Below are 16062 nucleotides of genomic sequence, written 5' to 3' on the forward strand. Positions count from 1 at the left end.
CTGCATAACTCAAACAGGAAAGAAGCATCAATTAACGTAAAGTGCTGGTCCTTCACACAAGAAGGGCCATTGAAACCAAATAAGCCACTGTGAAACATTAAAAGGCCAGAGACTTTGTTGATTGTCTCCCTCCTCTCACACGTCCACCCATGAAGAAGAGATGGGCACAAACACTTGTCCCATGAGTTTGAACTCAGGGAGAAAGATATAAAAATCCCTGACCAGAAGGAAATGCATCACTATGGCGCTTGGCATTCAGAGAGGGCTATATTTCTAAACATAAGCAAGAGATCCTCAAGCTGCTTAGCTCAGATTAGCTCTCAAGAACATGGAATGCTTGCGTATCGCAGCAGCATCTATAACCTTTTGGAACCTAAGATGGTAACTCATTTGTTCACCTGCTTTAACCTTGTAAACAACATTTCTTTTTTTAGTTAATAAACCTTTAATTAGTTTATTATAGGATTGGCTACAAGTATTGTCTTTTGGTGTGAGATCTAAGGTGCAATTGACCTGGGGTAAGTGACTGGTCTTGGGACTGGGAGTACCCTGAATATTGCTTGTGATTTTTTTTTTTTTTTTTAGTGTAAGGGACCATCTATCACAAAAGGCAAGTTTGCCCGAGTGGCAATACAGACTGGGTTACGCCAGGAGACTTTCTGTAACTCCATGGTTAAGTTGCTATAGCGCTTGGAGTTCACCCTTCTTGGTTGGCGACATCTAAGTGTAGAACTCCCAACGAATTTGGGGTTTGAGCCCTGCTTCCTCACAGTCTGCCCCGAGGCTGTCACTCATGCTTATCAGCTACTCCAAACAGCTTCACAAATGCAAAAGGATTTTATCATCTGAGCGGTGAAAAAATACCAATTTTTGTTTAACCAAAATACAAAATAAGAAACATTTCCAATTAGTAATAAATCCTATTATCTAAACAAAAAAAATTGAGTTTTACAAAATAATAGCAGAGTGCAACAAAATAGTCCAGCCCCAGCACACTGACTTAAGATGGGAATGACTGTAATCTGTTATAGAGACAGACCTAATAAAAATGCTCCATGAGGTCTGCAACTTCACATGTCAGATATAAGGATGTCCAACATCAGTTTACAGCTGAGGTCAAAGATCACATTTTAAATAGAGATATAGGGCACAAGTGGGTGGAGTGGGGAAGCTGGACGTACAAACAAACAATATAGTCTCAACAGAACTTTCTTAATGAGTCTTTCAGTCATGTGTCTTCTTCCTTTAGGTGTTCCATCTGGCAGGGCTCATGTTCATCTATCAAAATCCATTATTCTTATATCAAGGTTTCTTAGTACCTTTTATTAAACGTAGGAAACCAAATCTATCAATGCCATCTACAACAGCATGGAAACTACAGAGCCTAGTAGAGGTCTAAATACTCATTCATTTATCTTTGCTGAAATTATACATTTTACATATTCAGTATTGAATAGGAAAATATTCAATAAATGATTTTGATCAGTAAATAATATTTACACATTAAGTTTCCCAAAGGAACCATAATTTAGCCCTATTTTGCAGTAGTTGTTCATTGTTTATTTAAGATACGTATTCAGCATGGTTAAATTACGAGTGCTGTGTGAACTTTGGTTCTGAATGGACATTTCTACAGTTACATTTGCAAACTTAAGACTATATAAACTTAGTCTTGATTTTTTGTATTTAATTATTTTTAAAGGAAGATAAAATAGAAAAACACTATCCCTATGCCCACAGCTTAAAGCGCGTTCTGATCCTTCAGAACAAAGGTGCTACACTGCATAAATGTATAATTTAATTAGGGCTTAATAAAAAATGAACCTGAAATATATTCAGCTAAACAATCAGATATGAAAATAAATGCACAAACAAAAGGGTTTCATTTTGATTTTGCTGCTATGTCTTGATAGGGTGTGTTTGAAAAGCAAAGTTCTGCATTTAAACTTCGTTGCTCATTCTCAGCATAGTGCTTATTTTCTTGGGCAGCGCAGCAAACACTCCATACCATGTTTATTCCAACCATTATTTAAGAGTTCTCTAAATTATTAAAATATTAAGAGTCACAAATTTAAAATCAACAATTCGATACCAGTTTCTTTATCACCTGCAATGAGGAGAACTTTCTTAAATGAATTGCTTGCTTACTTTGCCTGAAGTGCTCATTGCTGTCTGTCTCTTTCACAGCTTGCTAACTCTGGTTTCTTGCTTGCTCTGATTTCTCTTGCTGATAGTCTGTCCTGCTGGATAAATAGATTCGAAGTTGTTCCTGCAATTTGCTGCTGTGAATACGTGACTTGGGGCCTTTTAACCAAGCCTATTTGCTCCCTAACCCCACCCCTCAAACATCCAAAGCACTTAACAGAAAAACTAAACCACTCCTCTAACGAATCCCTACTCTCCACTGACCTTTTGTAACATTAAACAATTAGAATTGTGCTGACAAGGTGTTTACTGTATTATTACAGTGCATTTATACAGTGACACAAACATACATGGTATTATGCAAAAAATAGGGCATGCCAGATAAAGAACAGTGTGCTTGTCCTTATGAGTGGGAGACAGATGTAAGCCCACTGAAGTACAAGGCATACAGCTCCACAGGGGAATTCAGATCTCTAGTACCTCTCTCACCTCCTGGTCTTGCAAAGGATTTGATGGGCGCCAATGAGGCAACACACACCTCCTTAGAGAGATGCAGTGAACTGGGAAAAGGAAAGCAGGGATTGCTCTGAGGCAACCCAGTCTGACTCTCAGAATGGTACTGAGAAGTACCAAAGGGATCATCACCAGGCCTTCTCAGCCAAGAGGGGGACACACCAGTATTGCAAGTGGCTGATAAAGGGGATCAATTTGGTGAAGGCTTAGAATTCCTCCTCAGCAGCCTCAGAGAGGCGCATATCCTAAAGGCCAGGAGGTTTGTTTGCTCATTTTGTTTTGACGTGAGCTATTTTATTGTCAGGGTTCGGAAGTCAGGACCTGAGTGAGAGAAGATGCCTAGATGGAATTTCCTCAGAAAAAGAGCTATCTGCAGGTAGGGAATATCTTGCTGATGCTTATTAGATGGCAATTCAGTTTAGAGAAATTCTTCCTGGAGACATTTGTGCTGGACGCAGATCCTGCCCTATCGAAATTGTGCCATTTAGTAAAATTGTATTGAGTCAGTTTTTCTTTACCACTTGTCTTGGATGAGTTTGACTTGACTTGCAGAAGTCAAGCCTTGTGGAGAAAAGGGATGCCTACAAAACTCTAGATAATGGCTAAAGCAGCAGTCGTAACACTCCTGCTGCCATTACAAAATATCATCTAATTGTTCCACTGTTATCTTGTTCTCCCTCTTGCTGTCTCATGTCATATGCAAATCCCATATGAACTTTGGGGCAGGAACTGTCTATCAAGTATGTATGCTTCTTAACACAATGGGGCTCTGATCCCTGATTGGGGCCTGTTGGTACCATTGTGACACCAACAATAATAATCCTTCACTATACATGTGGTGGGCCCCTTACTGGAGAAGACCTATTCCCTGCTTTGTAAACCATAGTTGCTGTTGCTGTCCGGCAGCAGAGAGTGGATGTCTTAAAGTCCACACTGAAAGTTACCCAGGGTTTAAAGTGTTCCTACCCCTAAAGGCTCCTGGCCAACCCACTAAGATGTCAGTTAGTTGTGATATTTGTCATAGATTGCTGTCTACCTTCTATGAAGAGAGTGCTATGTATAAAGGATATGGGGGCAGAGTTAAGGTTGTTTGGAGTTCTTTAATAAAGCTGTGTGAACAACAGATTTTTTTGGTTTACTGACATTTTTCAGGTTGAACAAATTCTGTCTGAACCAAAAAAGTGTTTTGTTTTCAGTTTTGACCATTTTTAAAATAAAAGGAAATTTCAAAACAAAAAAGTTATTTCAAGCCAAATATTGAAATGTTTACATATTTGGATGTTTGTCTGGATTATTTTATGTGAACAATTTGGCATTAATTTGTAAAATGTTCAGTGTCACTAAATCTACATTCCCCCCCCCCCAAAAAAAAATATTTGCCAAAAAATTTCACCCAGCACTGCTCCTTAACTCTGCATTTACTTAATCACACACACCAGTAGGTACATAATCAGTACCTCCTCACCTGTTTTTGTGGGTGCGCCCCTTGGCATGAGTATACCTGTATCCCCAGCTGCCATCATCTCTTTCTTGTCTTGTTGTTTACTTCCTGTGTATTTCTGTCTATTTCTCTTTTGATTCCCTCTCACCACATTTTTCTTCTTCCTTCTCCTCCCGCATTCATAGCTGATCTGAACTTCACAGAAAACAGAGAAAAAATTTTGGCTTTCAGAATATAAAATTTGAGCCCTACAACTACGTCCTTGTAAACTTGCTCATGAGGCTTACGTTATGGGGCCCAACATAAGCCAGGAAGAAAAAAGGTTTCAGGAGACTAACTGCTGCTTCAATCCACAGCACTAGAGGCATGCTCAGGATAGGAGCAGGGTGGACCTGGGTTCATGCAACTTTTCCTGTCCTGAATGTGCCATTTTCCTGCCCCATGGCTTCATTCAGCTGTTCTGATGCCTCATTGAGGTCCATGCCGTAAATTAGAATAGACTGGCTTATGGGCTATTTAATGCATACCTATTGTTGGCCTACTAAAGTCAAACAGTGCCCTCTGCTGTCTCTCTGACATTCATTAACTTATGGAATGGCCTCTAAGTAAATAGCAGCAAAGTTCATTATCATGATGATCAACATAAATCAATGATTTAGCCAAAGGTGCCTTGAACTGGTTGGACTTTCTAACTACCCCAAAGTAATTCATAAAGCTCAGTAGCTCTGTTCAGTAATCCCATAGTTTCTATCTTCACATTTCAGGAATGAACTTTGTGATACAAGTGAACAAGTGGAAAAGCTGGTTCCTTAATTTAAAAAAAAAAGAAAGTATAATCTAATCACACCCCAGTGAGTTTGTGACAGAAGAAGTGGAGCTGCTTGGTAATATCTAAGAAGAACGAGCTGCAATAATCATCATCAATAACGCAACCTGATCAATGAAGGAAACTAACTGTCTAATTATGACAGGTTTCAGAGTGGTAGCTGTGTTAGTCTGTATCAGCAAAAACAAGGAGTCCTTTTGGCACCTCAGAGATTAAAATATATTAATTTGTCCACAAGGAAGCCTTGTTGTTTTTGTCTAATTATGGTGGTTTATTAGCATTTCCTATACACTACATCAGCCTAACTTAATAGTGGGCTATGGAAAGAGCAAACAAGAAAGCAACACAATAGTCCTAGATAAGAAGCGTCAGGCACAGACTTGAAAGACAATGGGGCAAGAAGTTAGCTTCAAAGATCCCCACTCCAACATGTTGCAAGAACAGTTAAATACTCCTCAAGAGAAGAAGGGGAAGGTCACTGATCAGAAGCTGCCTAGGGAAACAGACTGAGGCCTTGTCTACACTACAGAGTTGCAGTGCTGGTGAGGGGGTTGCAGCGCTGCAACTTAGGATGTGTACACACTTGCACAGCACGGGCAGCGCTGCAACTCCCTGTTTGCAGCGCTGGCTGTACACCCGGTCGAGCCTCAGGTGTAGAGGATCCAGCGCTGGTGATCCAGCGCTGGTCAGCAAGTGTAGACACCCACCAGCGTTTTTATTGACCTCCGTGGCATAAGCAGGTATCCCAGCATACCTTAGAAGCCTCTCTGGTAATCATGCAAACTCCACTGCCCTGGGCTCACCTGACCCCTCCTTTAAATGCCCCAGGAATTTTAAAAATCCCCTTCCTGTTGGCTCAGCCAGGTGTGGAGTGCAATTAATCAATCACTCACTCAGCGACCATGCCTCCATGCACCAAACGAGCCCCAGCATGGACCAATGCAGAGCTGCAGGACCTCATAAGTGTTTGGGGAGAGGAGGCTGTGCAAGCACAGCTGCACTCCATAAGGAGAAATGATGATACCTATGGGCAGATATCGCAGTCCTTGATGAGAAGGGGCCATGAACAGGACGCGTTGCAGTGCAGGGTCAAAATTAAAGAGCTGAGGAGTGCTTACTGCAAAGCTCGTGAGGGAAATCGCTGCTCAGGAGCTGCCCCCACGATCTGCCGTTTTTACCAGGAGCTGGATGCCATACTTGGCTGTGACCCCACTGCCAATCCTAGGAGCACGATGGAGAGTTCAGAGCAGGGAGAAGTGGGGGAGGTTGTAGAGGACGGCGACAGTGAGGCTACTGGCATGGAGGGAGACACCCCGGAGTCCCAGTACACAGGCAGCCAGGAGCTCTTCTCAAGCCAGGAGGAGGCTAGCCAGTCACAGCAGCAGGAAATTGATGGTGAGGAAGAAACTGAGGATCGTGCTCGGGGTAAGTTGATTTTTATGTTTTGGGAGAGGAGGGTTTTGGGTATGGCTGCCTGCATGCATGCCTAAACGTGGAATAGCCCATTGATTTGCTCTATCACGTCTCTGTAATCTGCCTCGGTAATCTCTTGAAAAGTTGCAGCAAGAGCGTTTACAATTTGCTTTCTCAAGTTGATCGGGAGAGCCACCGTGGTCCCTGTCCGGCTAACTCGTCCGATCCACTGTGCAGCGAGGGGTGGGGGGACCATGGCTGCATACAGGCAAGCTGCATAGGGGCCAAGGCGATATCCACATTCCTGTAGAAGACCCTCCCTCTCTTCCCAGGTAACACGCAGCAGTGATATGTCTGGCAGTAGGAAACCCTGCTGAGAATTTAGGGATACTTGAGCGCAGGGCGCCAGGTTCATGTTTCCCCAGCCCATTGCACTCTGTTGTTAACCCCCCCTTCCAGCACGTAGCCAGCCACGCGGTGTGCTCCGGTGTCCCCCCCCCCCTCCTCCCAGCACGTAGGCATCCACGCCGTGTGCTCTGGCGTTATGCACCCCCCTCCAAGCAGGCATCCAGCACCGCGGTGTGCTCCGGTGTTATGCACCCCCCTCCAAGCAGGCATCCAGCACCGTGGTGTGCTCTGGTGTTCCCCACCCCCCCTCCAAGCAGGCATCCAGCACCGCGGTGCGCTCTGGTGTTCACCCCCCCCAACACATAGGCATCCACGCGGTGTGCTCCAGTGTTATGCACCCCCCTCCAAGCAGGCATCCAGCACCGCGGTGTGCACCGGTGTTATGCACCCCCCTCCCAGCAGGCATCCAGCACCGCGGTGCTTCCCCCCCCCCACCAGCAGGACGGCGTGAACGCGGACCAAAGCCCAACCCCTCCCCCCCAAGCAGCTCACCACCTTCCTGTTCACTACTGTCCCCTCTTCAGGACACCAGCTACCTCCTGTACCCATTGCAGATAAACCCCAGTGACCCATTGGTCAATTCCCACTCCCAAGGGAAATCAGGGGAAAACCACTCACCCCATTGCTCACCATGACTTTTAGCTTCCCTGCCCTCTCTGTGTTATGTGAGGTATGTGAGAAGGATGCTACCAAAAGTCTAAAAAGTCCTTCACTGTGTGATAATAAACAATGTAGCCTCTGTGTATTACATGGTTCTCTCTCTCTTTTTTCTAGTGACCTTGACTACTGCAGCCGGATCACCGGCCTCACGTAGGTTGCAGAACTTGAGAAGGAATCCCAGAAAATCAAAAGAGGAATTGATCAAATCTGTTATGAGTCACTACAACAGAGAAAGTAGGAAGACACAGGAATGGAGAGAGAAAATGTATGAATGGAGACAGAGTGTACATGAATGGAGGCAAACAGAAAGCAGGAGAAAGGAATTGTCTGCCCAAAAAACCACAAAGCAGATGATAAGCCTCCTGTCTCGCCAAACTGAGTCTTTCGAGTCTCTCGTAGCCATGCAGACAAATATGTACCGTTGTAACCCACAGCCCTCCCAAAGCCCTCTTTCTTGTTCCCCAGTATTTCCACAAAACAACTTTCTCCAGCAGCCAGTTTCTTATTACCCCCAGCTGCCCCCAACACCTGTACGATCACCTACCAGCCCTGATAACTATAATTCTTACCCTGTTCACTCCATCCCCATTACCCTGCAGCATAGTAATCCTGAAGAGCAGCAGACATTGAATAGTGATCAAAATAGGACATATTCAAACCTGTGAATGTACAGTCCACCACCCCAACCCCCTTGCCTTTTATGTACTGTATGTTGAATAAAGGATTTTTTTTCTTTTTCATTACGTTATATTATTGCTGGAAGTGGTAAATACTGTACACCAAGGTAAAGCAAAGCACATCAAATGCATCAAACATTACAGTTGGCTCTCAGCATCAAATTGCTCCCTTAAAACATCCCTAATCCTTGAAGCCCTTTCCTGGGCCTCCCTATTAGCCCTGCTCTCTGGCTGAGCAAACTCATCCTCTAGGCGTCGAACCTCGGAGGTCCATTCCTCACTGAATCTTTCACCCTTCCCTTCACAAATATTATGGAGGGTGCAGCACGCGGATATAACAGCGGAGATGCTGCTTTCCCCCAAATCTAGCTTCCCATAAAGACAGTGAAAGCCCGCTGGTGAACGGCCAAAAGCACACTCCACAGTCATTCTGCACTGGCTCAGCCTGTAGTTGAACCGGTCCTTGCTCCTGTCAAGCTTCCCTGTATATGGTTTCATGAGCCATGGCATTAAGGGGTAAGCGGGGTCTCCAAGGATCACAGTGGGCATTTCGACATCCCCCTACTGTGATCTTGCGGTCTGGGAAAAAAGTCCCGGCCCTCAGCCTCCTGAACAGGGAACTGTTCCTAAAGATGCGTGCATCGTGCACCTTTCCACGCCATCCTGAGTAAATGTCAGTGAAACGCCCACGGTGATCCACAACCGCTTGCAGAACCACGGAGAAATACCCCTTGCCATTAACGTACTCTGATGCCAGGTGGGGTGGTGACAGAATAGGAATATGCGTCCCATCTATTGCCCCTCCACAGTTAGGGAAACCCATTTCTGCAAAGCCATCCACAATGTCCTGCACATTCCCAAGAGTCACGGTTCTTCTTAGCAGGGTGCGATTAATAGCCCTGCAAACTTGCATCAGCACCATTCCAACGGTAGACTTTCCCACTCCAAACTGGTTCGCCACCGATCTGAAGCAGTCTGGAGTTGCCAGCTTCCAGATTGCAATAGCCACCCGCTTCTCCACTGGCAGGGCAGCTCTCAATCTCGTGTCCCTGCACCGCAGGGTAGGGGCGAGCTCAGCACACAGTGCCACGAAAGTGACTTTTCTCATCCGAAAGTTCTGCAGCCACTGCTCGTCATCCCAGGATTGTAGGACGATGTGATCCCACCACTGAGTGCTGCTTTCCCGAGCCCAAACGCGCCGTTCCACGGAGCTGAGCACGCCTGTTACTGCCACAAGCAATTTACTGTCTTCACCGTGAGGCGATTCAATATCATCGTCTGACTCCTCACTGTCACTCTCACTTTGCAGCTGAAGGAATAGCTCCACTGCCATGCGTGATGTGCTGACAACATTCATCAGCAAGGTCGCCAGCAGCTCAGGCTCCATTTATAACAAAAAACGCAGAAATCGCGCTGCAGAATCACAATGCCGCCGAACTGCTCGAAATGTGTAGCAAAGCACCGCGGGGCGTTGGAACAGGAAGCGGAAAGACCCTCACACTTCCTTCCCCTTCCCACAAGCCACAGCACCGAAATGGGACGAGGTGATCTGTGGGATAGCTGCCCACAATGCACCACTCCCAACAGCGCTGCAAGTGCTGTAAATGTGGCCACACTGCAGCGCTGGTTGCTGTAAGTGTGGCCACTCTGCAGCGCTGGCCCTACACAGCTGTACTAACACAGCTGTAACTACAAGCGCTGCAAAACTGTAAGTGTAGACAAGCCCTGACACAGACTCTGTGGAAGAAGCATAAAGAAGTTTGGCCTTCCTAGATCCAGGCAATGGCTTAGAGAAAAATCTAGATGTGTATAGTCTGTTTTTTTTGTTTTAAGATAAGTTCTCCTTTAAATATGTTTGTTCTAAATAAATAATACTTTGCTTTAAGGAAGCTGTTTGGTCACTGTATTGACCATTGTCGTTACTCCTGGGGAGAACAGAACCGCAGGCAACAAAGATAAAATCAGGCCTGAGGAGCTAATCATGGGTTATTACAATGGAATGCAACCCAGGCCTGGTCTCAGTGAAAGAATCATGCGATTCCACCCCAAAAGATGTGACAGCCCAAAACCTAGGCCTGAAGGGAGGAGATTTTTAAGAGATCAGGAGGGGTGAGGGGCAGCAGTTAACCCGGCAGCACTGTTAGCGCAGGGGTTCTCAGACTTTTGAACTGGTGATCCCTTTCACACAGCAAGCCTCTGGGTGTGACCACCCCTTATACATTAAAAACACTTGTTAAATATATTTAAAACCATTATAAATGCTAGAGGCAAAGCGGAGTTTGGGGTGGAGGCTGACAGCTCTTGACCCCCCCCCATATAATAACCTCACAACCATCTGAGGGCTCCCGACCCCCAGTTTGAGAACCCCTGTGTTAGCACATTGTCAAGTACCTTTCATCATGGTGCAGTTTGGATTCATGCTGGCTCGGCAAATCTACCCATGCTGAGTGCAGAACAAGAACAGAGGTGCTATTGTGTTTAACAGATCCTGTATTTATTTGTTTTTTAATTCTACGTTGTTTTTTAAAAAGCGCTATGGTCCTTTGGAGCACTAATGAGGTGGAGGGGGCTCACACAAGCCCCTGGGTAACAGCTGGCATGTGGGCCATGTAAAAAAGAATCTGACCATAGAGGGGGTTATTTAAATGAATGTATTTAACACTATTCCTTGCACAGCACCTTTGAAAATGTGAATAGATACAAGCCAGCTCCTAAGGAGGACTATACAGCTGCGCTCCATGTCCACAGCAGGAGGCTGGGGCTACTGAACATATTTATGTAAAATAAAAAAAAAGTCAGCTTAGTTTGTGATGCACCCCAACGCATTACGTCAATAGCCCTTCCTGAAGTCCTTAGGCCAGGCTCAGGCAGAGATATGTGAGACTTAGGCCATGGCTACACTAGAGAGTTGCCGCGCTGGTGAGGGGGTTACAGCGCTGCAACTTAGGATGTGGCCACACTTGCAAAGCACAGCCAGCGCTGCAACTCCCTGGTTGCAGCGCTGGCTGTACACCCGGTCGAGCCTCGGGTGTAGGGATTCCAGCGCTGGTGATCCAGCGCTGGTCAGCAAGTGTGGACGCCCACCAGCGCTTTTATAGACCTCCGGGGTATAAGGAGGTATCCCAGAATTCCTGTCCACAACAAACCGGAAGAAAGGGAGAGCTCGGAGTTCAGCCAAACTGCTTATTTAAAAAACAAACACAGCTCCTGTTTGCTGAGCGAGCGGAGGCAGGCAGGGGAATTACTTTGGAATGTTCACAGCTGTTTGCTTGAAGAGAGAAACAGCACGCTCACACGGCAGAGGGGGAGGGAGGAGTCCGTGCTGAGCAGCTGCTTATCTGGTCTGACGGCTATTTAGGAGTACATAATTTGCATTTAGTGAATGAGAGAGGGGTGGCGGAAGGGAGTCAGAACTTTTAAAATGATTGAAGGTAGGCACTGTGTGTCTTCCAGTCCTTAGAACTTGCAAGGCAGGGAGCTGAGAACAGTGTTAACTCCAAAAATCCATTCTCTCTGTCTCCTCCACGCTCCCTGTCACATTCCACCCCACCCTCCTCTTTTGAAAAGCACATTGCAGCCACTTGAATGCTGGGATAGCTGCCCACAATGCACCATTCCCAACAGCGCTGCAAATGCTGCAAATGTGGCCACACTGCAGCGCTGGTAGCTGTCAGTGTGGCCACACTGCAGCGCTGGCCCTACACAGCTGTACGAACACAGCTGTAACTACCAGCACTGCAGAACTGTAAGTGTAGCCATGGCCCTTGAGACATAAGTTGGTTACATTTGGGTGCAAGCAATAATAGGGTTTGTAACCTGCCCCCAAATTCTAAGCTGGCTTTGCTTGTTAAAATATTCAGCTCCCTCTGCAGGCATATGCTGCAAGAGGTGTTGCCACCAGCTAGGTGCCCATAGCAGACTCCACATTGTCGCTATGACTCTCACCAGCTGCTCCAGCATCACACCAGGGAAAGACTGGAGGAAACTGCTACTGTCTCCAGCTGAGCTCTATAGCCATTATAACCAGCTCTCCTCCAGCTGCCTTTTCTCCCAGACCCAGCATGGAGTCTGAAGACAGATCCTGAGAGGAAGGCTTACAGCCCATCCCCCACTGGGGTAAACCCAATCCCATCACCTCCACACACCAGGTAAGAGAGAGCTCCAGTCAGTCAATCAGGTGTAAACTTGGTTTTTAAAATGTTCCTAATTAATACTAAATTTTTAAAGGTAAGATTGCAATAAACCAAACTTAGTTTTCAAATTCAAGCCTCTAGATCAGTTAGACAGACAGACAATTTATTTTAGTAGATGTCCCTGGACGACACTTCGAATGACAGAATCAAACTTTATTCAGAAGAAAAATAATTAATTAGTTAAGCAAACAGGCTAACAATTACTATTTACACAGGTACTACATTAGTATTAGCATTCAAACATGGAATGGCGTATCAACGGATAATTAGTCCACTGACAACAGAATAACTCTGTAACCAGGCTAATAGTATCCTTCTGGTGTTAATTGTAGCTCTCTGCAATTTAGCAAGGCTACCCCTTTTAACAACTATTATAATACTAATTGACATTAAACCTATTCATTACCATATTCACATTTCTGCCACCTCTTCACTGGCTCTTTACATTACACATTATTTAAAAAAATATCTGCACCAATGGCCTTCCCATGTGATCAATATAAATAGCATTTTAATTAAAAAACATTCAAAATTCTCAAAAATACTTCTTAAAAAAAACATACTAAAACCAAAACATAGCTGCAACATCCGTGGTAATGTGTTTTTCCATTGGATTGTCTCCATCATCTCTAACTTTTACTCATGCTAACAAACAATTCCCTATACTCCTCTACGCTTAGCCTAACAATCTAATTTCTACTTAGGCCTGGTCTACAGTATGGGGGTAAGTCGACCTAAGTTTTGCAACTCCAGCTATGTGAATAACGTAGCTGGAGTCAGCTCCCATTGACTTATCTTACACTTCTTGTTCCGGTGGAGCACCAGAGTCAATGGGAAAGTGCTTTAGGGGGTCTTCACTAGACCTGCTAAAATCGACCCCCGGTCCATCAATAGATGCATCGTCGATCCCCGATAAGTGTAGACGTACCCTTAGTTCTTAACCTAACAATTTTTTGCTACACAGGTATGAGTTGTCTACCTCAACGACCAAAGGAGAACAGCATTCTGCAATAGATGACCCAGCCCATCACCAGATGGGAAACTGCTCCCCATGTGACCAACCTTCCTACAGCCAGCAATTGCAGGACATCCTGTCTGCCAGTGGAATGAGGGATGCAGAGATAAAGCGCTGGAGTGGAAGAACTAGAGGTCTTCAAAAGAAATTAATAGGCAGCAGGTTTAAAACAAAAAAGTAGTATTTCTTCACACAACGCACTGTCAACCTGTGGAACTCCTTGCCAGAGAATGTTGTGAAGGCCAAGATTATAACAGGGTTTTAAAAAGAACTAGTTAAATTCATGGAGGATAGGTCCATCAATGGCTATTGGCCAGGATGGTCAGCAGTGATGTCCCTAGCCTCTGTCTGCCAGAAGCTGGGAATGGGTGACCGGGGATCACTAGTTCTGTTCATTCCCTCTGAAGCACTTGGCATTGGCTACTGTCAGTAAACAGGATACTGGGCTAGACAGACCTTTGGTCTGACCCAGTACAGCTGCTCTTTTATTCTTAAAGATTGAGAGATTTGGAAAGGAGCAGGGAACGGAACTGGTGTGTTCTGATGAAGTGAAGGCAGAGGTAGAACACTTAGAGGGTGCTCCTTGTTGAAATATTAGCAGCATGTCACAGGATGCACACATCTTTAAATAAAAGTCTTAATGACTAAGAACTCCTCTTTTCGCCAGAACACCCACACCCACATAAAAATTATCAATCATCTCTTATTAACACAATGACAATTTCCATTCCTCTGAAAGCCTGGGGAAAAAAAAATCTTCACTGACGATTGTGAGAAGTTGCTTTGAGTCCTTGTAAAGCTTTAGAAAACCCGACCAGGCCCCATATCTAGGGGCTGGTGGTTTCTGGCAAACCCAGGGTTGCTGGGGGGAAGCGGGACAATTTGCCCCGGGCTCCACAGGGGCCCCCACAAGAGTTTTTAGGGGCCCTTGGTGCAGGGTTCTTCACTTGCTCTGGGGCCCCTGGAAAACTCTCATGGGGCCCGGGCCTCTGGAACTTCTTCCGCTCCGGGTCTTCAGCGGCAATTTGGCGGCGGGGGGGTGTCCTTCCACCCTGGGACCTGCTGCTTAAGTGCAAGGTTTTCAGCGGCAATTCAGTGGTGGGGGCCCCCCGAAGACCCCAGGCCCCCTGAATCCTCTGGGCAGCCCTGGGCAAACCCTGCAATGAGATGGAGAGACTCTTGCTCTACAACAGCCTCTCTAAGGATACTGTATCATTTCCTTTCCCCTGGTCTTTACATCTCTTCCTCACAGTCCCTCTTCCTCAGATTCTCTCTCTGTTTTTCCAGTCAACTCTTCTCCAAGCCCCTCCATCTTTCTTAGTGCAAAGACACTTATACCCATAGTATGATTTTGCAGGGATTAAAAGGGTTTCCTTGCAGTAACTTGTCCCTGGTTACTAATTTAGTTAGGGATGGTGCCTCCAGCAGATTGGTTCTTAAAAAAAGAGGCAGTTTACTTAGGAAGAGGGTGGAACGGATAAAGAATTAGTCTAAACCCTACACAACCAACAAAGCAAATCAATGACTAATGCAAACAAATTACATCAGCTATTCAGAGATCCTTCTGCCCAGTTCCTCTAAATAATGCTATGTGGAGGCAGCAGGGTTAGGCATGGGTCAGGGAGGGCCGGTCACGCACAACCCAGCTCAGGTCCCCCTAAGAGCAGTGTCTCCCCATGTCCTCCAGGCTGAAGGTAGATGCCAGCAGGTGGCCTCTGTGACGGGTTGAACCCTCCTTCTGGGATGCCACTTGATGTACTGGAATTTCACTGAGCCTGCCTGCTCCACTAACTTGGGCTCCCTCTCAATGTTTTGCTGAATTAGGCTCTCCAGCCTCTGGCACCACACTCACAGGTAGGGACGCACCAGCTGTAGAATCACACAGAGTCTGCAAACAGCTCTCTCTGGGAAGGGTCAGCTATGAAATCACCAAGCACTCAAGTGCAGCTCCCCTCTGGAAACTACACCCAAAATAATATTGTCTTGCACTGTAGAGAAATCTAAATAGTGTACACTTATAAATTCTCTCCCTCCCTCAATGTGGAGGAAGATATGCACTTCTCCCCCCCCCCCCCCGTTAGAATTAGCACAAACTGGGTTTATTAATAAACAAAAACAAGTTTATTCACTTAAAATCTGCCTTTTATAGTTATTATAAGGGATAGCAAGCAGAACAAGACAGATTAAGCAAATAAAACAAAACATGCATACTAAGCTTAAAATCTTAAAGAAACTGGTTTCAAGAAATAATTTCTCACCCTAAATCTTGTTTTAGGCAACTTGCAAAGTTTCTGTAGCTTAGAGTTCCAGGTATTTCTCTTTACAGACTAGACTCCTGTCTTAATCTGGACTCAGCCCTTGCCTTTCTCACCACTCAGTTCCTTTGTCTCTTCAGATACTTTGAGCAGTCTTTCTTCTTGGGCAAGAAGGCATAGGGACATAAGATGATAAGAATGGCTGTACTGGGTCAGACCAAGTTCCATCCAGCCCAGTATCCTGTCTTCCGACAGTGGCCAATGCCAGGTGCCCCAGAGGGAGTGAACTTAACTGGTAATAATCAAGTGATCTCTCTCCTGCCGTCCATCACCACCCTCTGACAAACAGAGCCTAGGGACACCCAGAGCTGGCACTTCCATTTAGCCTAGCCAATCGCCTAGCGCGCCAGGATTATTGGGGGGGCAGCATTTTGTCGGGGGGGACAGCAGGCGGCTCTGGTGGACCTTTCGCAGTCGTGCCTGCGGAGGGTCCCTTGGTCCCGCGGCTCCGGTGGA

General features: G+C 45.7%; 1 protein-coding gene across 2 annotated transcripts in view; it reads right to left on the minus strand.

The window, feature by feature from the left end:
- LOC115652426 (alcohol dehydrogenase 1-like) overlaps positions 1 to 16062 on the minus strand; it is an 80462-nt gene that overhangs the window by 40073 nt on the left and 24327 nt on the right. Inside the window, exons 3-4 of one of the 2 annotated variants that reach the window (XM_030564428.1) lie at positions 4124 to 4294; positions 2149 to 2240 (exon numbers count right to left, since the gene is read on the minus strand). In XM_030564428.1, coding sequence (XP_030420288.1) covers positions 2149 to 2166 — 18 coding nt within the window. In that variant the 5' untranslated portion in view covers positions 2167 to 2240; positions 4124 to 4294. Of the gene's footprint in view, positions 1 to 2148; positions 2297 to 4123; positions 4295 to 16062 lie in introns of those variants that run through there. The other variant, XM_030564427.1, reaches the window with a different exon arrangement.

The sequence above is a fragment of the Gopherus evgoodei genome, chromosome 5 (genome assembly GCF_007399415.2).
Source record: "Gopherus evgoodei ecotype Sinaloan lineage chromosome 5, rGopEvg1_v1.p, whole genome shotgun sequence".
In the NCBI taxonomy this organism is placed as follows: domain Eukaryota; kingdom Metazoa; phylum Chordata; order Testudines; family Testudinidae; genus Gopherus; species Gopherus evgoodei.